Here is a 24,881-nt window from a genome sequence, read left to right as displayed (position 1 = left end):
TTCTTAAGTTTATAAACATTTATGGTGTCCCCACTTAATTATCTGTTTAAAAGCATCAGGGTTTCCTATAAGGAAAGTTCACAACCACTTTGATTACCTTTTCTTGCATATCTGATACTTCTGTGTTAATCTTTTTTTGAGATAGGTTAACTAGGTCTGTGCATAATATTCCAGATACACTTTTGCTGCAAAAAGGCTCTGTGGCCTACCAGAAGGGTTCTTCCAGTGTTTGCCATATTAAAACTACTCTAGAAAGTATTCTAGCCCTTTGGTGCAGATTTTAAAGTTTATATGTGACTGGTCAGTTGCAGGGATGTTACACTCCCTCCCACATACATGTGCTTGCAGATGTTGGACTATAGGCACAGTTTGCTTTAGTACAAACTGAGTTCACATCTTTATTTGGCCCCCTATATGTTTTGCCTTACAAAACCTGTCATCTCCATCTAACATAGCCAGTGATGAGGGATTCTGACAACTCTCATCCAAAATTTAAGATGAGCCACCACCACCATCCCAGGATAGAGTTTACCATCCTACTGGGCTTACTTGCTTGCTGCTGCTGTTGGATTCTCCTGGAGGACTGTCTATAAGAACTGCCCCTTTCAGAACCAAGCTCTAGGCACCCAGCTAATTACTGGCTGAATAGCTAGGGAGGACCACCCATCCCTTGCTAGGGGATAAAAGCTTGGTGCCTGCTAGGACTGAGGGGAGCCAGCACATAGAAGGAAGAAATAGGCCACCCCCACCATCCCATGATAGAGTTTACTATCTTAGTGTCTCCTTGCTTGCTGCTTTCTGTTGTTAGCCTCACCTGGAGGACTATTTCAGCCTGTAATCCTGGAATAACTGGCCTGCTAGCAGTAGAATATGTGCTACAAGGAGGGCATTGGAGAGGAAGCAGCCCAGGGAGCAGCCATTATGACAGTAATGGGCAGGAGGAGATATGGTATGAGGAGTCAGCCCTATTACTCTGGTAGAAGGGAGAACAACAGGGTGCTGGTTACTCCCAAAATGGCCCAATTTTACATAATCCGGATAGTCTTTTCAAGACAACCTCTGGTCTGAAAATGCTGCTACTCAATGCCTGGTCAGTGAATGGAAAAACACTTCTGATCCAGGACCTGATCCTGGACCAACCTGGCTTGTAATCATCATCGTCACCACAGAGACCTGGCTGGATGAATCTCTCTCTCTCTCTCTCTCTCTCTCTGTGTGTGTGTGTGTGTGTGTGTAATTTCTCCCAGCTTTGTCCACCTGGGTTCTCTGTACAGAAGCATGCAAGGCCTGGGAAGTGGGGAATCAGCATTGCAATGGCCTTTCAAGATTCCATCTCCTTACCAGATGTCCTGTCCCACAGTCTACTGAGTATGAGTGTGTCTACCTAAAGGTGGGTGGCCAGGACAGAAAAGGGATTCTGTTGGTGAACTGCCCCCCCCCCCTGCACAATAGCATCCCTTCCTGAGCTGGCAGAGTTAGTCTCTGCGTTTGAGTTCCTCCAGCTTGTTGTACTGGGGGACTTCAACATCCATGCTGAGACTGTTCTGTCAGGAGCAGCTCAGGACTTCAAGTCCACCATGACAGCCATGGGGCTGTCCAAAGTAATACCTGTGGCCACCCATTCTGCAGGACACATTCTGGACATGTTTTTTTTGTTCCGGGCAGGATAACAGTGATCTGGGAGTGAAGGAACTCTCTGTAGTGCCATTGACATGCACTGATCACTACCTGGTAATAATAATAATAATAATAATAATAATAATAATAATAATAATAATAATAATAGTTTTTATTTATATCTTCCCACCTCTCCCAATGGATCGAGGTGGGATCACAACAGAGTTAAAAGCAATTACAATATTACAACATTAGTTACCACATAATTAAAACCACAGCTAAAACATGATACATCAATCAATCACAGGGTCAGGTGCTCTCATTCCATACCAATAGTCTTCATAGGAGGTCAGGAAGATATGTGCGGCGAAAGAGCTCTGTCTTTACCGCCTTCTTGAAAGTTTCCAAGGATGTAATAAGGTGAGTCTCCTCTGGGAGTCCGTTCCATAGTCTAGGGGCAGCTATGCTGAATGCTTTTTGGGAAGTAGAGACATGTTTGGATGCTGGTACCTCCAGCAGATTCTTCCCACTTGTTCTAAGAGTGTGGGGCAGATTGTATAGGGAGATGCGTTCCCGTAAGTAACCCGGGCTCAAGCCATATAGGGCTTTAAAGGTGATAACCAACACCTTGTACTGTGCCCGGAAGCTGATTGGGAGCCAGTGCAGATCTTTCAAAATAGGTGTTATATGGTCAAATCTCAAAGAGCTCATGACCAACCTGGCTGCCGCATTTTGCACTAGTTGGAGCTTCTGAACTTGATACAAGGGTAGCCCCATGTACAGCGCATTACAGAAATCAAGACGAGAGATTACCAGAACATGTACTACAGCTTCGAGGGCCTTTTGGTTGAGGCCGTTGGTTGCAGTTGGCGCAGTTGGCAGGGTTTAGAGTCACTGGGACTTAGCAAGGGTGGTGGACAAATTAAGATGGTCCAGTCAGGAGGCTTATGGATCCAGATGAATTCCTGATGGCTTTTGGGGAGTTTCCTGATGCCTTGGCAGGTGATCCTGTCAAAGCCCTGGCAGATCTCTGGAACAGAGAAATGGCTAGGCTGGTGGACATGATTGCCCCTGAGCATCCCCTCCCATGAAGTAAACACCAACATGCTCTCTGGTTCATTATGGAGCTGGAAGTGATGAAATGAGTGGGACCGAGACTAGAGCAATGATGACAGAAGATTCTGAGGCCAACTGTTATCCAGCAGAGCTGTTCTGAGTGGTCAGGGGCCTTTTACATTCTGGCCCCCAAGAAGAAAATAAAAACCACTTGACAGCTCACTCTTTGCAGACAAAATTGCTTGACTTTGCTCCAGTGGGTATAACTTGGTGTCTGCTTGTCCTTTATTATTGGATAAGTTTCAATTTTAAAAGGCAGGATATCAGTTTGTGCAGCCTGAGGATGTCGACAGGATCCTTGGAGAAGTGAGGGCCATCATGTGCACTCTGGATCCTTACCCATCCTGGCTTTTGAAAGCTGCTAGAGGGGGACTGGCAGAATGGAGTGGTGAATGCTTCACTGTAGCAATGCAGATTTCCATTCTGCCTAAAGGAGACTGGGATGAGGTTGTTGCTGAAAAAGACCTCTCTGGATCCCACCACTTTGGATAGCTGTCGTCCGGTCTCTAAGTGGGTTTCTTGATGAGAAGGGATTTCTTGATGAGAAGGATTATCTAGATCCATTTCAACGTGGCTTCAGACCTGGCTATGAGATGGAGACAGCTTTGGTTGCCTTGGTGGATGACCTACGCAGGGAACAGGACAGGAGGAGGGTGTTGCTGCTGGCCCTTTTGGCTCTCTCGGTGGCTTTCAATACCATTCTGGGCTGCCTCTCTAAGGGGCACTATTATGCAATGGTTCCAGTCTTTCTTGGAGGGTCAAACTCAGAATGTGGTATTGGGAGACTCCTGTTCAACCCCCTGGCTGTTGGCCTATGGGGTTCCTCAAGGTACTGTTCTGTCCTGCATGTCATTTAACATCTATATGAAGCTACTGGGAGAGGTCAACTGGTGTTTTGGAAGAAAAGTGTTCCCTGCAGATTGTTTCCTGGCCTGCTGCTGATTTTATTTTAAGAATGCTTTTTAGAAGAATGCACTTGTGCAATTGAACTAGCTGGCTAAGTTCTGTGATTAAAAGTTGCAGGGGAAGGAGGAACAGGAGCAATATTCTTTTTTAACCTTTGCATCCAAAAACTGTCTTGACAGTTTTAGCAGTACTGTTAGATTAAAGCAACCAGGCATCATCATGTTCGTGCCTTAAGGGCTTTGAAGCACAAGGGCTAATTGAATTTGTTTGAAACTGTAGAACTACAAACTCTCTGAATGACTGCTGTTACAAAGCAGCTGCTACCTTGCAGATAATCATTATGTCTGTCTTAAATAGTTTTGAACAAAGAATCTACCTCTACATTTTCCAGCAGAGCCATTTTCCTTCTGACGATATGCTATATACACAGTGCCATATATTTAAATCACACCTTCAGACTTTTAAAACAAAAATAAAAAAATAAGGTTACATGTTTAATACAACTTCACATAAGTACAGCACTTAATAGAGCATTCTTAAAAGGACACGAGAAAGGCCTTTTAATTATGGACCATATATTTTATAGGTATTTTGTTAAATGTTAACTTCATTATTTAACATAATTATACAGGTTGAGTATCCCGTATCTGAAATGTGTGAGACCAGAAGAGTTAGGGGTTTCAGATTATTTCGGATTTTGGAATACTTGCATATACATAATGAGCTATTTTAGAGATGGAATCCAAGTCTAAATACAAAATTCATCTGTGCTCATATGCATCTTATACACACAGCATGAAGGTAATTTTATATACAGTAATTTAACTAATTTTGTGCATGAAACAAAGTTTGTTTACACTGAACCATCGGAAAGCAAAGATGTCACTATCTCAGCCACTCATATGAACAGTTTTGGATTTTGGAGTATTTCAAACTTCCAGATGAGGAATACTAAAATTGTATTTTAGTAATTTTAATGAACTGTTTCTACTATTATCTACAGTCCAATGTTACAAGAAAGAAAAAGGCCTGCAATTGAGAAATGGACATGCTGCGTCTTGTAAATTTAACTTTCAGCATGAAAAATAAGATGAATGTACTATGAAAGCCAAACTTCAAATTCCTTATGTTTGTAAGAATGTTCATGGAGGCAATGTTGTGTGTTACTTTAAGGCTTTTAAAATCAATTTATCACCTTTAGGCTAACATAAATAAAAATTCATCTGCCAATCATGAAAAGTAGAACATCAAACATCTGCATAGTTTGGTAATCCAAAACAACTTGCCTCACAGCATCACTTGACAATTATCATTTCTGTTCAATTTTCAAATCGGTACTTGCTTTGGGACTTATGTACTAAGTTGCTAAGTAGCAACATATGGCTCACTGCTGTTCCTATGATGTTGCTGCAAGCAAACAGCATAATTCTAGACTTGAAATGATTTCCACAGAAAGCCATTCTTGGAAATGAGCCAAAAGATAACTATACCATAAAAATTAATGATATTCTTTTAGCTTGTCCCAAAAGACTGTTTGATGCTACTAGGCTTGTGTATATTTTATATATGTAAATATTGTGTTCTTTGTGACAAATATCTAGTGTAATTCTGTGTATCCCAGGAATGTTTTAAAATATTTTCTTCATTCACATATTCATTATTTCATAGTAAAATAAGTAATTAAAATTTAGGGTGATGATTTTAACACACACCAGAGATTTTCCCTTCCATATCTTCCACACCAATCGTCCATGGTCATCTATATACAGTGCACCCTTCTTTTACTTGGGGATCCGTTACTTCAGGCACGCAGTACTGCTTTTTCCGGCACTGCTTTCAGTGTATGCGTATGACGTGGGCGCACTGTATATCTATCTAGATAATATATTCTATGTAACACAGAGCAAACCATTACCCTCTAAGGTGGAAATCTGTCCAAATTCTGGTACCTTCTGGAAGCTAAAGTAAAGCTTTTTTGTCAAATGTTAATAATGTCTACAGGATAAATAAACCCATCAGGAGAGCACACCAGTGACAGAGCCCTGCTTTCCATTTTCAAAAGTCCCATATACAGTGGGCCCTTGGTATCCTCTGGGGTTGGTTCCAGGACCACCTGTAGATACCAAAATCTGTGGATGTTCAAATGCCATTAAATACAATGGCAGAGTAAAATGGTATACCTTATATAAAAGGGCAAAATCAAGGTTGCCTCAGTCAGCACAGGATTGTGGAGACTGGACACCGTGGTCCTGAGGTCAGCTGCTGCCACTGTCCAGAATGACCCCCTGACAAGGAGCAATTATTTTCTGCTCCTTTTGCAGCCAGGTTTGGGCCACATTAGGCTTTTAAAAAATATTTTCAATCTGTGGATTATTGAATCCATGGATAAAGAATCCATGGATATAGAGAGTTGATGGTATCTGGATTTTGCTATATATAAATACTGGGGGTCTTACTTATTGCTAAAAAGCTAGTGGTTTGAGTGTTGGACTAGAATTCTGGCAGATCAGGGTTCAAATCCCTGCTCAAGTATGGAAGCCCAGTGGATTACCTTAATTAAGTAATATTTTCTCAGCCTTGGAAGAAGGCAGGGTCAAACCTTCCCTGAATAAATCTTGGCAAGAAAATCCTGTGACTGGATCACCACATGTCAGCCACTTGAAAGGGTTATTACAGCAGCAAAACTGATTGCTATATTTGAGATTGAATTAATTCCCCCCATTGTCAACCTCTAAAGCAGTGAAGCACCTTTCTCAGTGGTAGCAAAAAGTAAGATGGGTGGGTAAATATTAGTCTCACCCTTCCTTCTGCTTGTGGTATAGGCTTATATTATAGTAATATGAACTTTATAGTTCATTCAAAGCTTTAGACCAAAAATATTTTTTGTTGTTGTTGTTGAAGGCTATACCTCATTAACAGCTATATGAATTTAAAACACAGTATGTTATCTGTGCCTTGGATTCAAACATTGATCAGAATGGGGATTGCAGTCAAGATATCAGAAAATGACTACCCATAAGTTAGAATTCTACAAGCAATTGTATTCCCCATTACCATGTATGGATGCTAGAGTTGGACAGCTAAGAATATGGACAAAAAGAGAATAAATTCATCTGAGATGTGGTGCTTGAGATGAGTGCTGAGGATACTGTGGACAGGAAAAAGAGCAAATAAATGGGTCCTAGAATAGCTCAAGCCTGAATTTTCCCTGGAGGCAAAGATGACTAAACCGAGACTGTCATACTTTGGCCACATCATGAGAAGACATGAATCTGTAGAAAAGACAATAATACTAGGAAAGGTGGAGAGAAGTAGAAAGGAAGGAAGGCTGCATGCTAGATGAATTCTCAGCTATAGTGCTGGGATTATTTCTTTCCTGCTCCTAATGCCTATTCTTTATTTTGCTATAAGGAGAACACTATACCTCTGGACAGTTAATGGCTATCCAGTATAAAATGGCCTTACAAACATGTCATATGTCCTTTCATACTCTTTGTACAAAATCGCTTGTAGAAATAGCATACAGATACAATAAAGCGTAGACTCCTTTCTAGAAAAATTTCCAGGGAAACAGCAGTAGGCAGGGAGGAAATAACCATGGGAAATAATGAATGAACTCCATCAGTAAGATGACTGTCTAGGTCTGTCTGTGGGCATTACATATTTTTGGACTACTTATTAGGCAAACAACTACAAACCTGGCAGAGGCTCCTGTTGTAAAGGCAGCTTGACCTATTGACCTCTGACCCAGTGAAACAATAATGATAGCATGCTATAGATTAATCTACTTAATCCCATGATGTCTGGCATCTCAACAAGCCCAAACTAGTTATTCAGGCCTGTCTTCAGCATAGCATTCAAATGATTACTTTGTGCAATCCCAGAGGTATTCATTACAGACAAAATTGTTCTTGTTGCCTTGCATACAAGCTGAGTTTTCAATGGGAAAGGAAAGGCTGCCTGGAAAAATAGGACACCTAATTAAGTTAAACTACAGTAGCATTTGACTTGACATCTTCATTACTCAAAATTAAAAAGATGCTTCACTCGAGCACACAAGTTACTATTGTTTATGTTGTTACTTTAAATTGGTGTCTCATATGGCAGTCTGTTTTTCAGAATTATATCTTTTAATAGGTCACATATTTCTTGCAGTTTATAAAAATGTCTGAAGAGCTAGCAGAGGTACTCATAATAGTCTATATAATGTAAATACAGATAGTCCAGCTAAAAGGGGTGGGAAATGTGTGGTTTTCTACGTATTGATGTCTAGCTCCCACTGTACCTCACCATTGGATCTGCTGGGTATGGATGATGGGAGCTGCAGTACAAGAGCACATGGATTGACCATCCAAATGAAAGACTCACAGCTAAATTCAATTGTCTGTCCCAGGTAGAATAGACCCATTGAAACAGTGGGGATTTAGTAAATCACCAATTACATAAATTTCATTAGTTCAGTTATCTGTTCTAGTTGGGACTGATAACTGGATTTAAATCTCAGTTGTGCAAAAGATTTAGTACTTTTGGTTTAACATTTTATTGTGGACTTTGGACAGATTTACAGATTAAATGTTAGTTCCCAGTTCCCAGGCCAGAGAATTACCAGTCCACAGAGATTCAATTTGAATGGGAATCAGTTTCAGTTTATTAACCATCATCTAGCATCCAGGCACTGGCCCAGCACCTGCACAGCCTGAACTGACTCTGATTACAAGGAGAAATAGAGTGGGGAGTTATCAACATACTTACGACATCCTACCCCAAACCTTTTTATGACCTGCACCAGCAGCTTCATGTAGATAATGAACTGCATGTGATATAAGATGGAACCCTTTGACACCCTATAACGTGATAGTCCTGGTGATGAACAAGAAACCCCCCAATGCTGCTCCCTGGAACCAGTCCTCTAGATAGGATTGGAACCACTGCAGAATAGTGCCTTATACTCCCATGCCACAGCGCTGGTCCAGTAAGATACCATAATCAATGGTATCAAAAACCACTGAGAAGTCCAGGAAGTTCAAAAACCAAGTTCCTACTCGTTCCTCCAGAGTAGGTCATCAATTTCAGTTCCATACCCTGGCCTGAATCCAGATTGTGATGGGTCCAGATAATCTGTTTCCTCCATGAATATCTGAAGTTACCCAGCCACAACATGCTCAAACAGCTTGCCCAAAAAGGAGGTATTTGCAGTTGGTCAGTAGTTCTCATATACCTCTTGGTCCAGGGAGGTCCTTTTCAGGGGAGGATGTGCCATCACCTTCAAGGCAGCAGGCAGCTCCTGCAATATAATGAAACATTTACTACCTCCTGGACCCATCTGGTCAGTCTTCCCCTGGTAGTTAGATTTTATCAGCTAAGATGGGCAAAAGTCAAGCTTACATGTGGTGTGGTGAGCTGAACTGCTTCTGGTGTCTTGTCCACATCATCAGACCTCAGTAGCTGACACTAATTCCATGAACGCTGAGCAGACAGTGCACTGGACACTTCTGTAGGCACTGTAACAAGTGTGGTGTCAGGTTCTGAGGGTTCTTTTGCCCTTTCCTCTCTCTGAAAATAGCATTTGACCTAGTCTTTCCCTCTCCCCCCCCCCCCCCCCCCTTCTGAAAATAGGCTTTGGCTCAAGCATGTAGGTCTTGTGTTCTGAAACTAAGCATAATTATACATAAATCTCATATTTATGACACTACAGTGCGTCCTCGCCTTACGCGGGGGATCCGTTCCGGATCCCACCGCGTAAGGCGAATTCCGCCTATGCTCGAGCCCCATTGGAAACAATGGGGCTTGTGTGCGGCGGCGCGGTGGTGCGTGCGCCCATTCAATTCAATGGGACGCGCCGCCCTTTCTGCCCCGTGTGCGCCCCGCGGCTTGAGCGCATCTGCTCAAGGCCGCGTATGGCACGCCCGCGTATGGCGCGGGCGCACTGTACTTTTTAAAAGTGCACAGAACACTTTAGGTTTATCCTTACAACAACCCAAAAAGTTAGGCAATTATTTTTGTCCTCATATTTATAGATGGAAATAGAAGTCAAACTAAACTAGCTCTTAGCAGGTCAGTGGCTGCAGTAAGAAGGAATCTTTGAGCGTCAATATTTACATATGTAGACATTACACTAGGCTACTGTGTTTCTAAGTTACTGGTTTTGTGAGGGAATATATGAACATGTGGGCAGATAATTAAACAGAGAGTCTGTGAACATCTAGAAAGCAATGCTGTAATCACAAAACGTCAGCATGGGTTTCAGAGAAAGACATCATGCCAGACAAACCTGATCTCTTTTTTTGATAAAATTACCAGCTTGTTAGATGAAGGGAATGGATATAGTATATCTTGATTTCAGTAAGGCCTTTGACAAAGTTCCCCATGATATTCTTGCAAACAAGCTTGTAAAATGTGGTCTAGACAAGGCAACTGTTACATGGATTTGTAATTGGTTGACTGGACGAAGCTAAAGGGTGCTCAACAATGGCTCTTTTTCATCCTGGAGAGAAGTGAACAGTGGGGTCCCACAGGGGTCTGTCCTGGGGCCAGTGCTATTCAACAGCTTTATCAATGACTTGGATGACAAAATTGGGAGCATACTTATCAAATTTGAACATGACACCAAACTAGGGGGAGTAGCTAATACCCCAGAGGACAGGATCAAAATTCAAAATGACCTGAATAGACTAGAAAGCTGGGCCAAAGCTAACAAAATGAACTTCAACAGGGAGAAATGTAAGGTTTGCACTTAGGGCAAAAAAATGAAATGCACAGATATAGCATGGGCAACACTTGGCTGAATGAAACTACATGTGAAAGGGATCTGGGAGTCCAAGTAGACCACAAGTTGAACATGAGTCAGCAGTGTGATGCAGCAGCTAAAAAGGTCAATGCAATTTTAGGCTGCATCAATAAAAGGAAAGTGTCTAGATCAAGGGAAGTAATAGTGCCACTATATTCTGCTTTGGTCAGGCCCCACCTGGAAATTTGTGTCCAGTTCTGGGGACCACAATTTAAAAAGGATGTGGAGAAACTGGAGCGTGTCCAAAGGAGGGCGACTAAAATGGTGAAGGGTCTGGAAACCATGTCCTATGAGGAACGACGTAGAGAGCTGGGGATGTTTTGCCTGGAGAAGAGAAGGTTAAGAGGTGATATGATAGCCCTGTTTAAATATTTGAAGGGCTGTCATATTGAGGAGGGAGCAAGCTTGTTTTCTGCTGCTCCAGAGACTAGGTCCCGGAACAATAGGTGCAAGCTACAGCAAAAGAGATTCCACCTCAACATTAGGAAGAACTTCCTGACAGTAAGGGCTGTCCAACAGTGGAACACTGTATGCAAACTTTTTTTCATGAACAAAAATATTAAAAACATTGGGCATGAACTTACATCCAGGCTATGTGCATAAGGTGTATACAGAACATACATTAATTTCATGTTTAGAATTGGGTCCCATCGCCAAGGTATCTCATTATATATATGCAAATATTCCAAAATCTTTTTAAAAATCAAAAATCCAAAACACTTCTGGTCCCCAGTATTTCACATAAGGAATACTCAACTTCCAGAAGCATGTGTGGATATCTGATGAGCTTGACCTGGGTACAAAATTCATTTTTGCATTTGCTGTTGTCTGAACAATACCCAGCTGTGAAGTATAAAACATTGTTTCATTTCAGCAATGAAGCAAGAGGCTGGAAAATATTGGAGTCCAAATGGGGAATGCCTTAGAAACAACATATTACCCCAGAAACTAATACTTGCTATAGCATTTTGGAACAATTGCATAATGGGATAGTATGGGAGGCACATCCTGTTCCTTTTCTCAGCTAATGTCTGGTTGGTTGGTTAAACAAGAGTGGTTGTTTAAGAAACTCTGTAGTGCTAAAGAAAGGTGGCACACATTACATAAAATATCACATGAAAGAACACTTCATCATGTGCTCGTGTGGTTCTCCATTTGTACATTGGATAAAAAATATAGGTTAGTGAATACATGTCCCTCTAAAGTGGTAATAATAATTAAAATTGCTTCCAATTGGGAAAAAAGATGGGTTTTCTAAAGAAGGATGTGGTAAGATATTTAGGCATCATTTTAACAACAAAAAATACAGAATTGTTTCATAACAATTATGACAAATTATGAAATGAATTTAAAGTTGATTTAAAAAGATGGGAAAAATTAAATCTTTCATGGATTAGAAGGTTATCCACTATTAAAATGATGATCTTAGCCAAGATGATTTTTTTATTTCAAAATTTACCAATTATTGCTAATGATATTCCTTTTGAAAAATGGAATAAAGATATTTTGAAATTTGTTTGGCAAAATAAAAAAACAAGGATAAAAGCAAAAGTTTTACAAGATACAATATAAAGAGGTTGATTGGCTTTACTGAACCTAAAGTGGTATTATCGTGCATGTGTCTTAGATTGGCTTACAGATTGGTTTAAATTAGAAAATAAGAGATTACTAATTCTGGAAGAATGCGATTTATGATACGGTTTCCATGGATACTGGTTTTATGACAAATTGAAGGTGGACTAAAACTTTAACAATCATTTCATACGCAAAATTTTATTTAAAGTTTGGATCAGACATAAAATAAAATGGTGCCCAAAAATTCCAACATGGACATCACCCGCCGAAGCATTATTTAGAAGAGAAGAATTTGCTGGGGAAAAGTGGATTTGTTATAAAGATATAATAAACATTAAGGAAAAAACTGTGATTTTGAAAACACAAGAAAAACATTTAAATGAAGGGTGGAATTGTAATTGGTTTGTGTATAGGCAAATAAGAGAGAGATTCAATATGGATAATAAATTGATAGGCATAGGACCCAGTGATTCAGAATTTGAAAATATAATTTGGGGGGATAATACTAAAAAGATTTCAAAATTCTGTAACATTATTTTAAAATGGGAATTGCAAGATGAAATAGTGAAGGAATTCATGATTAGATGGGCAGTGGATTTACAACAAATAATTGAATTTGAGCAATGGGAGAAATTATGGAAAAAGAGAATTAAATATACAAAAATATAGATATAAGAGAAAACATAAGACAATGTATAGATGGTATCTAATGCCCTAAAAATTATCTAAAATATTTAAAGGAACAAATGGGAAATGTTGAAAGTGCCAGACAGAACTAGGAACATATATGCATCTATGGTGGAACTGTGAGGTAGTGAATAAATATTGGAAAAGAATACATAAAGAAATGAAAAAAAAAAATATTCAATCTCAACATTTGTGCGGATCTGAAGATGTACCTTTTGAATATCTTGGATAACCCAAAATTAGAAATTACAGGTGGTAAATTAATATTTTTAGTAATAACTGCAGCAAGAATGGTTTTGGTGAAGTATTGGAAAGTAAAAGAAATACCTTCAATTGACGATTGGAAATTGAAAATATTGGATTTTTTTTGAAATGGAAAAATTAGCTTATATAACAGGGCAGCAGTCCTTACAAAAATTTTACAAAGAATGGCAATCCTGGATTAGTGGAGTGAGTTAGTGGGCTGATAGAAAAGATGGAAAATATAATATTAACTTTAAGTAGGCCTGTTACAAAGATAAATTTATAGGTAGGTAAATATAGATATAGAAATCACTGAGGGAATTCTATATGTATGAGGAGAACATTCGTGTGTTTATTCGAATCTAAATGAAATAACATATTCAGATGAAATGAAGGACTTTTACATTAGTCATCTAAGGAGTGTATATAAGAGAAATATTAAGAGTTAGTAAATAATTAGTATTATTTTGGTTATGATGTTCTACTGTTACAACTTTGGAAGTGTAATTTTGAACATTTTGGATCAGATATAGACAAATATTTATGTAAGTTGACTTTTTTAAAATGTGTGTGTGTGTGTGTGATCAATATGTGTATATAGATGTTGGAATGTAAATTGAATAAAAAAAATTGCATCTCTATGTAGTTATATTTTTACTGCACTATCCTATATATATTTTTGGAAGTATGTCCATATGCGTTTAAAAATAATTTACACCAAAATGGGTTTAGTATTACAGTTGAACAATAGGGGAATACTGTGAACACAGGAGAAAAAAACTGCACTTTTGTTGCCACTTCAGAGTCAAAGATGCTAATGAAGCATCTGACAGGTTAAATGTGCTGTATAATATACATTGTTGTATAGAAGCAATGCTAATATTAGGACATTTTTATGCTGCAGTTAGGTTGCTACATTGTTTTTAATGGTGTGTCATTGATTAAAGCAGTTTCTGTGCTGTGTAACTCAGACTTTTGACATCCTAGTCTTTCAAACAATATTTGTAAGCAAGAGACATTGATCACACTCCTATTTCTCATAACTGAAACGTGAACATAATTGTTTCAAAATGTGTATTATGAATACTTAAGTTCTATGCTTCGCAAATGCTGAAATATAAAAACAGAAGTGGTATGACTAGTAAGAACAAGAGTGGAAGGGAAGAATTTAAACTATTTTTCAGCTGTTCAAGCCACTTTAATAGCTAGAATATGCAGTGCAGATTCTAAAGAGAAGGGGATGAAAAAAATGAATATTAATCTATAGCAAAAGTCATTATGGAATGCAATAGGTTTCCCTGACTTGCTGAGGAGAAAATTTTGCTGGTTGCGTCGAGGCTTCCTTCAGGTCTTCCTGAATCTCTTTTAGCATAGTGCCCATATTCATCCTGTGGGAGGAAAGTCCTGTCATAAGTAGTCAGACTCCTCTTAAGGGACCTTGGGAAGCAAGGACAGCTCAAGGGCAGTTGGCTTCACCCTGCTCCATGGTGACAGGGGAACCATACAGTGGCTTCTGCCCATATGGCATCCCATATCCCTCATCCCAAGTGTGCTCAGCTGGTGAGGTAGATGGTTTTTCATTAGCTAGCAATGGGTTTTACTGATTCCTAGATCTAGATTCATACTGGGGCCAAGCTTCTGCAGCCGCAATCAATAAAGTTGTGTCCTTTTTTATTCTAACAGTTTTCAGTCTGTTTGTTAAGGGACCACTCTCCCCGCTTGACACAAATCTCATAATGTTATAAAGCTTATGTTTCATCAGGCAAATTTGATTTTGCCATTTCATATTAAGGACATCATTTTATTTCAATTGTATTTATCGGGACTAAAGATTCTACAGATTTTGTTATCCGTGGGGATGGGGTGGGGTGTGTGTGTGTGTGTCCTGGAACCAAACTCCAGCAGATACCAAGGGCCCACTATATTACAAAAGATACAGAAGAAACACTGTTAAAGAAAGTTAAAGAAGAAAGTATGCATTTTGTGGCAGGATTTGATCATTATTCTTGGAGAATTTTCTAGGGAAGGATAAGGTTAATCATCTGCACCCTAGTTAATTAGTAGTAAGTATATACTGTTATATCTGTGTTCCTATAATAAAGCTGGGTTGGATTAATCACATTTTGCCTTTCCAAAGAGAAATTGGATTGGGAGCACTGTTGGATTCTCTGGAAAAATTTCCAAAGTCTTAAATGAGTGTGTTATGATTTATCATGGTGATTTGTCATCTATTCAAGAAACAAAACTTGATCATATTGAACAGCCTGTAAATATTTGACCTGCATGGGGAGGGGGGATAAAAACACTTTACATGGTTTACAAATTGAATGTATATCTTCATGTGAAGATTATTTTTATTAGACTACTTATTTTTCAGTTTTTACAACACATACTCTTTATATTGGTTGTTGCTGTTGTGGGGGACAAGCACTGGCATACTAATTTTGTCAAAACAGGTGTGTGATATGCATTATGTGGCTCTCTAGTTGTTTTCTTCCAGCAGAGTTTAACTTTCTTCCACTGAAATCATGTGGGCACCTCCATTTTCACTGTAACCACCTTGTGGGATTACTTGTACTACTTTCTTCAATTTCATACTGAGTCAAATCAGATTCAAAACTAGTTGAAGCACATTATATTTCTCTAAATGATTATTTTCCTTTAGGAAAGAGAAACTTGCCACACATCAGCTTCTTTGCTAAGTGCATTTAGTAGTAAATGACATTAAATAGTGATTTTTTTTTAAAGCAAAGATTTTCTGCAGGAAAAACATTAAGAACATGAATATTCCCTAGAAAGATTTTCTCGCCAAACCACTGAGAAAGCAATAATGTGTATGGCTAATGCTTAAAGCTGTCTAAGTGGATTGATCTGAAATTTGCCAGAGAGATCAGTTTGTGGATGGCCCATGCTGAGTGAGGTAGGAAGAATGAGAAATTGCAATTTACTTAAATTTAAACTTTGACAAGTGACATGCAGTACTTTAATAGATACTGCCTGATCCCCACCCCCCACCATCAATTCTGATGATATCAGATTTGCCATCCAGTCTCTCTGTACTTTGTCTTTCTAGGTCATAAACTTTCTCTGTCTTGCTAGGTAATGGAGGAGACCTAGCATGTGCTGTGCCCTATTAATAACATAAGATTGATAGTCAGCCATTTGGTTGCAAGAGAGGGAAGAACCATAACCAAACCGAAATTTTTAAGTAAGAGTGGGCATGCCCCCAACATTATGTATACACACGCTCTCCTCAATTGATAAGTTTATAAGCTTATCAAGATCACCTTGTTGAGAATTCCAGTGAAAATGAAACTCCACTCTCCCATTTCCACAGAGTTTTTTTGGGTGAAGAACTTTAGGGTGCTCCACAGTACCCAAATCAGAACACACATGTTCATGCAAGGTGGTAAATTTGTTGTTGAGCAGCTGTCAGCCCTCCCGTTTTGCCAGCAAAAACACCAAATTCTGGGTCTTAAAAATACTTCTTATTTTGTTTGTTTTAATGAGTGTGTGTGGCTGGTAGCTAAAACTGACTCTCTAGCGCAGTGATGGCAAAACCTTTTTAGTCCGTGTGCCAGGGCGGGACTTCTGCCCCCAGGAATGCTACGTGCTGGAGGCAGGACCTCCTGCCCCCGGACCCTTCCTTTCCCACAGCTGTCTATCTGGAGGCAGCTGGAGGTAAGGAAGGGCCCATGTCCCTCTGGAGACAGTTGGAGGTCGGGAAAGGTCTCTGGAGAGGAGCAACTGGCATGCGCCAGTCACTACTCCTCCTGTCACCATTTTCACAGCCTCTAGCTGTCTCGGAGAGGTAGCTGAAAGCTGGGAACAGGAGCCAGGGGTGCACACTTGTGGTTCCTTCATCCCAGTGCCATTTTCTGGCTTCCAGCTGTCTTGGGGAGACAGCTGGAAGCTGGGAAAAGGCAGAGAGGAGGAGGAATCTGCTTTGATTCCTTTGTTTAAAAGGAGAATACAAATTATTATTATTATTATTATTATTATTATTATTATTAGTCTTGGAACTCTCTCCCTGATGAGCTCCGCTCAGCCTCCTTTGCTGTTTTGTATTGTTTTTAATATGGGGGATTTTATGCGATGTATTTTGTATTTTATCATATGTTGTAAACCGCCGTGATCGCAGGAACGGCGGTATAAAAATAAAGATTCATTCATTCATTCATTCATTATTATTAAGATGGCATTAGTTGGACTCCAGTCAGGATAAGCTTTTTTGGCTGGAATCCTGTCAATGTAAGGTTTCTTGTTGTTGTTGTTGTTCAGTTGGTGTTGAGTAGGAAAAGGAACAAAAGTTATTGTCACAGGGTGGAGGAGGGAGATCAGTTAGGTTGGGATCCCACCGTGGAGGACGACACCCTTGAGGACCCTGGAGAAATCCTGCGGGAAGAAGGCAGGCCAGCTAATGGCGAAGCAGCTGGGCCTCGGGTGAAGATGGAGGAAGGGGCGGGGCCAAGGGAAAGAAAAGGAGAGCCGCGAGGGGAAGAAGGGGGGAAGAAGGAGGCGGGAGGAAGACCGCTGGAAGCGCTGTGCGAGTGTGAGGAGACGGGCTACGAAGCCGGGATAGACGCTCGGGTGAGTGAAGCACTGACGGCCGAGATTAACCGGCGGCACTTTAGGGGCCATAGAACCAGCCCTGGAAGAAGAGTGGAGGGCCGACCCCTGGTGCAAAGTTGGTGGCCACCCCATCCTACAGGCTTGGACCCCGAACCTTACATAGCCCGCCCCGTGCTTCATCCCGGACCCAGGCTGTTGTGGTACATCCGGGGAAGAAGTGCCTCAACAGCTCGAGACGCCTTGGGCCGAGCCCGTCGGGAGGTATTGCCCGCCCACGAGAGCGCTGACCTGAGAGAACTGTAGAGCCCTAAGGGTGGAGCAACCCGGGCCCGACTTTATACCCAGAGGAGGTTAAGGTTAGAGGAAGGGCAGTGAAGAAACTTGCCTATTACTATTGCCCTCGGGCCTGTTCTGTTTGTGTTCATTAAAAAGTTGTTGCAGCATCACCCCGCTTTGGTCGTTTGTTATGGAACCCATGGGACCTCCACCCCCTCCCCCAGAGGGAACTCGGGGCCCGGTGACAGTTATCTCTACCAAGTGAAAAATATTACCCTGCCAACTAGTTTTGGAATTAGTATGTATGTGTATGCACCTTCAATTTGCCTGTCAACTTATGTCACCCCATTGATTTCAAGGATTTTCTTAGGCAAGGGATACTCAGAGGTGTTTTTGCCAATTTCTTCCTCTAAAATATAGCCTTCAGCACTGGGCATTCATTAGCAGTCTCCCATGCCAGTGCTAACCAGAGCTGACTGTGCTTAGCTTCCAAGATCAGACAGGATCTTGTGCCTTTGGGGTATTTAGATAGGGCACCTTTATTTCCTGATAGGGGCAGCTTTCACTACTCCCCCACCCCACCCGCCTCTGTTGTCACAGCACTTGCAACTCCATTTCCTTTGCTTCCGTACTTCCTCCTCTGCTGCTATCACTTCATCTTCTGTTGGCAGATTTATGCTGGCAAATGGGATTTAGGCCATTCTGATAAAAAGCCTGTTTTGTTGGATATAGTTCTGTGTCAATTCTGCAAGAAAGTGAGATTAGGGAGCCAAAATGTCTTTGTCTTTTCGAGTGAGAGTTAAAATCACATAGTCTTCTGAAAATGTAGTCTGTACTTTAACTGGTTGTGTTGAAGGTTCTTTTGTTCATGCAATCTCCAAAATGCCAGTACTTAAAAGTACAAAATAAAGTACACCTGACAGTGCCAGAATGGTGGGTGTAACTCTAGATTTGTCTGTTCACTGGAATCAGTTCATGTGGTCTGTGTATCCCGCAGTCTAATGATTCTGTGTGGATGACACTGTTGCTATTAAAATATTTGCATCATGGAATGGAAGCTTCTGCGGCAGTACCTAACTTTTACAGGCCTCAGTTTCTCCAGTTCAAAAGTATTGACTGCAAAAGCAGAGTGGTGCTTAGTTCTTTGCTCAGGGATAATTGCTCTTCTGTTAGAAGATCTTATTACAAATTTATTTACTGTACTGTATTTCATCCCACCTAACATTGTAAGATCTGTGACTAGCTTTCAAATAAAATCAGTAAGAACAGTTTAAAATGTGAGACATTTTAGGCTTTAGTGCAACAGAGCTGGGGATGTAAAAGTTGTAACCCAGTGTGTTTGGAGAGCATGACACTAGGAAAGCTTGTGAATAGTTTTGAAACTGTAACACTTTAAACTAAGGGTTAAAATCTTACTATATTCTCACATGCATGGACAAATAATTTCAAATTTTTTCTCCCTCATTAGGGAAGTGTTTGTGCATATTCTTATTTATTTATCCATCCATCCAATTTATATCTTTTCTGCCCCAAAATGCAAAATAAAATAAATAAAAAATCCCTTGGGCATTTTGACAATTTTTCCTCCCAATAGAGAATGTTGGTGTGTTGAGAAACTCTTTCCTATCCATGACAATAATATTTATGAATATTCTTTACCTTCCAGGTTTACACAGCTTTTAATTCACATGGAAAAGTTATTCCTCTTGTAGTAATGATATTTTTTGGCTAGGTATGAGAAACTTGTTTTTCATACTATTACATCACTGTATGGAAATCATGAAGAAAATTTGACATGGTATGCTTAATTAACAACAAACACTTATTTTCTTTCAGGAGGTTCTAAAATTCCTGCTTAAAAAATATGTTATGCAGCAGTCAACGTTCTGTTGGTTTTGTAGTGGAAAATTAATGTTTTGCTTCAAGCACTGCCCTTTATCTAATGTGAATTAAAGAAATTGATGAACATTACAGGCACAAAATGTACCTTCTGCAGCAGTGTGTTCTTGATGATTTCTGTTTGATAAATTAATATATTGTGTGCTTTTACAATGAGTGTGATTTATTGCTGTTGTCTACCCAATAAAGAAATACAAAACGTTCTTTACAGGAACATTGACTTGAATGTACCAGTGGACTGTTGAGGAGTTCTTGTTGAGTGTTAAGATGATTTATATATCCAACTGAAGAGTTTTACAGAAAAGTATTACTGTATATTTTTTAAACAATCTGGGTTTCCTTATCCTTTGTGCAGAAACACTGAGCAACAGCTGCACGTCAGGACTTAAAATTAAGATTCTGATAATTGCTTGTGTTCATTTACTCTTGACTGTCAAATTATGGTTATATTCTTGCTTCTGGATACATGTGCAGTGGGCCCTTGGTATACACTGGAGTTTGGTTCAAGGACACACCCCTAACCTATGGATACCAAAATCCATGGATGCTCAAGTCCCATTATGTACAATGGTATAGGAAAGTGGTGTCCCTTACATAAAATGGCCAAATAAAGGTTTGCTTTTTGGATTTTTAAAAAAATATATTTTCAAACTAGTCGGTGGATATAGAGGGCTGCCTGTATTCTGAGTCTTCTGAAATCAGTGTGAGGAATGCATTTGTAATTGGTTATAGGCTGGAATGCTTGACTAACCATACATTATTATTATTGTTATTATTGTGCTTTATTTATAAAGCATTGTAAATTTACACAGTGCTATACATACAATCAATTAAAATAGATACAGTAAACCTGCCTATGGTGTACATTCTATGAAAATAATTAAACATAATACATACTAATGCATCTTAACATTCAAAAAATAAAATATGGCAGTCAACGAATTAAAATAACATTGGATAACAATCATGTAATGTCTGGAAATGCTTCCTTGAACAGTATTGTCTTTAACTCAGTTCTGTAGCTGGTTAAAGAGGTGATGAAATATGCTCATGGGGAGGGAGGTTCCAGCAGTGAGGGGCAGCAAGTGAAAAGGGGTGAATCCGGGATGGAGCAGTGAAAATTGTTGGCTCAGCATTTGACCATAAAGACTCAGCATTTGATCATTCATTATAAGAAGAATGGGTTATGTTGTGTTCCCATCAATTCTGGTAATTTTGTTTGACTGTGATATATATTAAATCCTTATTATCTAATAGATATGAGAAAAGAAAGTAAAATTGAAAATATATAACAATGCACAAAATTGAGTCAATGGGCTGGTACAGATGGTCTTAAAGGATGGCTTGATACCACCCCTTTGATTGCTGGATTGGGGCCACGGCAACCACATCCAGCTTTTTCCCGGCCCAAAAAGAAATGGCAAAATGCCACTCCTTTTGGGGGCAGAAAAATGGTGCCTTTTCTGCTGCAGTGGCGGCTTTTTCATGCTCTAGCGGTGTGTAAACACCACACCACAATGATGCCCGCCATCTGGTTGGGTGGTTGGCGTGACGCCAGCTTCAGGGCAGCGTTGGGGTATGTGTCATCTGAAGGCCATGCCACCCTAAAGCCAGCTGAAGCTGCCAGTCTATTTTGCCCCAATGTTATGGACCAGGAGTTGCAGGACTGAACCTAGAAGAAGAGTCTGTTGAGGCTGAAGAATGGACCCAGGCAAGTCTTCCAGACAGGGAACAGCCTGCAGCCCTCCCTATTGCAGAGCAGCATCAGTCAGCTCTTCCTATTGAAGAGGCTCAGCCAGCTCTCCTGCTGAAGTGCAGCCTCAGCCAATAGGACAAAGGCATGACTCAGCTGCTGATGAGGCGGAGAACACAGCTGGGATCTTAAGTCCACAATCAAGGAGGAGGGACAAAAGGGTATGACAAAGATGGTCAGCCAGGCTGCGGGTAACAGGGGAAGCTCTGATTAGGACCAGCTGGTGTCAGGCCATTTAAGAGCTGAATCTGCCTTAGGCTAATGCGGGAAGCAACTTGTCCATTTCCTGGCCAGCATTCCTATCCCTGATACCTGTTTTCAGACTCCTGCACTTCAGACATCCTGGCTTTGACCCTTGGGTTGCATTAACCTTGATTCTTGTTGCCTCCCTCAATTGGGACTGCTTTGACAAATGCTTTTCTCCTAACGGATTCCCACAGGTTAGGACACTTTCTAGCTACTGATAATTTACTGCATCTGCCTGCACTATCGGTTTATGATTCCCTCCCACCCAGCCCATGTAAGTGTTTGGTGAATCAGGAGAGTCAAATTCTAACAACACAGTATCAAGGTAGTAGCAGAAAATTCAAGGTCATTTGGATGTATCCTGAAAGGAAAGGTGGGGTTGTACATCATGCATCCTGCTTCATGCACGGAGTATATACACTTATTTTACAGTCCTACTGAAGACCATAGCTCATACTGTAGAAGCTGTTGTGTAGTTGTTACAGTGTCTATAAATTCATTCATATTACTGCACTTAGATATATGCTGAAATAGAAAGCAAATGATTGAATCCCCTTTAGGATATAATGCCTTGTCATATCTTTAAAATGTAGGCAGAGATTGACACAAATGCCTTTTAAGATGGAGGCAGAGCAGAAATAGCTTGACCCTGCCTAGGCCTAGAGGAAGTTGAACAGCTATTCCTCCATCTTAACTGCTATCATCCTGGCCTTGGAAGTACAGAAGAAGTAGCAAGCACAGCTCCACTATGCCTAGGCCCAGAGGAAGATTAAAGGCCCTTCCTCCATTCTAACTACTATAACCCTGGCCTTGGAGGGAAAAAAGAACTGGCTGTATCTGTTGGACTTGATACCCTTATCCACTGCCAGTCCCTTCTCCTTTTTTGTCATGCCTTTTTTTATTGTAAGCCTGAGGGCAGGGAACTGTGAAATTAATGTGTAAGCTTTTGTGACTGCTGTAAATACTCTAAAAATAAATAAACAAACAAATAAATAAGATTAATTTTCCTTCTGTGATTTTATTAGTGCAATCAGAAAGGGTTTTTTTAGGGTAGTTTGTTTCTTGCCACTCGATAATCTGGATTGTAAAACCTAAGTACAATTTGTTTATACAGTGGTAAGTGAAGTTAATATGGAATGATTTCTATCACCCTATCCTTAACTATTTGAAAAAGAAATGTTGCCAGTTAAGTATATACAGTATTTGTGCCCAATAAGTCAAAACATCTGAGCAGGATATCCACATAGTTAAGCATTGATGAATTTTGTATGAAAAAAAATCCCAAACTCTGAACCGTCTCACTGTGTCCAAATTTTCGAAGGGAAAAGTCCTGTTGGTCAAAATACTCCTTTTTAATCAAGAATGAGAAAACGTGTGAAAATTCTTTACATTCCTACTACATACCATTAGATCCTTTCACAGCATAATTCAGTGACAACAAAACAAAATTTTTATTGAAGAGCAGAGAACTGAAGAACAAAGAACTGATAGCACAGCATATTGTGAAAATTTGATGGTGATGAAGATCCAAACCAATTTTCTGTAGAAATTTTCATCATTTGTCTTACTGACACCCAACATATTTCAGATGGTTCATTGTTATTTAGAAAATTATTACTCTGCTTCTGTTGGTCATTTACCATCTGCCTAATTAACATCAGCAGCCAGCAGAAAATGGAAAACAGAACAATCAAATTATCATTTAGGTGAATGGCTTTGCATTAATTTGTATGTAAAAATAATAATACATGGTTCATTCTAGAATTGTAATCTGTAAAGTGTTTACAAGTACAAAACCTGATGCAGCTGAATAACACATGCATTGAAGCCGTATTCTACAAATGGTCCTCCTTTTAAGAGTGTGATACACAAATGTAAATTCTATGTGTCTGGGATCAGGCTGTATCCACCTATTGAACCTACATGCATTGGTCTTGTTATGTGACTGGAAAATACAATCACTGCTGGTGCACACAGGCTGCAGATGCCATGAATGGTGTTACCTCGGTTTGTTAGCAGTCCCTCGATAGATAGTGTTGTTAATACTGTTCACCTTCTCCATTCAAATGGTGATAGGCACTGCTTGACTTGGGTTGGAACAGAACTTGGAAAAGCTCCCTTTTTGTGTCCTGAAATTCCCAAAATCCTCTAGCCAAACATGGACTTTGGCCACATTAACTGGGGGATTCTTGGAGTTGTAGTATAACAATGGAATTCTCTTCAAGTTAGGGTGGCACACATAACTGAAATTTGTGCCTGTTGACTTGAGTAGACTTGAAATAGGACTCCCTGTATATTCTACACAGGGCATTCTCTTTTTGGGTTAATTTGCTGCTTGTAGTCTAGTAGAATGGACATGTTATGTTTTCTTCTGTACACCTTAAAGCAACCCTCAAGAACAAGATTTCTTTCCCGTCCTTCTGTTATTTTTACCATTGAGTAGCAGAGAGTCTTACAAGGTCTTTCTGATCTAATATTAGTTTTATAAATTGCATTCCTCATTCCTTGTTCCCATGAAAAGGGTATTCAACCCGGTGAAAACACTTAGAAAATTCTAGCGGGGCCCTTGAATTCAGTTGCTGGGGTGGATGGAATTTCTGTCTAATGGAAGCTGTGAAAATATCAAAGGTTTTATGCCTTTGAGGCAATTCTTATTCCATACATAGTTGTGCAATTGCTTTATTACAGTGTATGAGGGTTTAAAATTATCTTCCTTCTGCAAATCAAAAACTACTGCTTAATGCTATCTATAGAGTTAGAAAAGAGGTCATGGTCATTTTATGTTATGTTCTTACTGCATTTTTATTTATTAATTTGTTCTTATTCTACCGTCTCTTAAGACTCAGCTAGAGAATATTTTAATTGAAACTGCTTTTCATCTTTCCACAGTCTTTTCCTGGTCCAAGTCTTGAGAGTGAAGATTTTAACATACCTCCGATCACTCCACCTTCACTACCTGACCACTCACTTGTGCATTTGAATGATACAGAAACTGGTTATCCTTCACTTTGCCATCCTATCAGCCATAATGGCCTACTCCCATTCCATCCACAAAACATGGACCTACCTGAAATCACAGTGTCGAATATGCTTGGCCAAGATGGAACACTGCTTTCAAATTCACTTTCTGTGGTAAGCTTTTTATCATGTATGTGTATGTATTTAGAGACATACATCTAGTATTTGACTATATTTGGGATTTTT

At 39.9% G+C, this 24,881-nt stretch overlaps 1 protein-coding gene across 3 annotated transcripts in view; it reads left to right on the top strand.

Annotated features, from left to right (window-relative positions):
- Positions 1–24,881, top strand: part of TOX (thymocyte selection associated high mobility group box) — a 326,596-nt gene that overhangs the window by 174,315 nt on the left and 127,400 nt on the right. For all 3 annotated transcript variants that reach the window (XM_042464588.1, XM_042464587.1, XM_042464589.1), the window contains exon 3: positions 24,567–24,809. In XM_042464588.1, coding sequence (XP_042320522.1) covers positions 24,567–24,809 — 243 coding nt within the window. The remainder of the gene's footprint in view (positions 1–24,566; positions 24,810–24,881) is intronic.

Source organism: Sceloporus undulatus, chromosome 4 (assembly GCF_019175285.1).
Source record: "Sceloporus undulatus isolate JIND9_A2432 ecotype Alabama chromosome 4, SceUnd_v1.1, whole genome shotgun sequence".
In the NCBI taxonomy this organism is placed as follows: domain Eukaryota; kingdom Metazoa; phylum Chordata; class Lepidosauria; order Squamata; family Phrynosomatidae; genus Sceloporus; species Sceloporus undulatus.
This window is presented reverse-complemented; position numbering and strand designations above follow the sequence as displayed.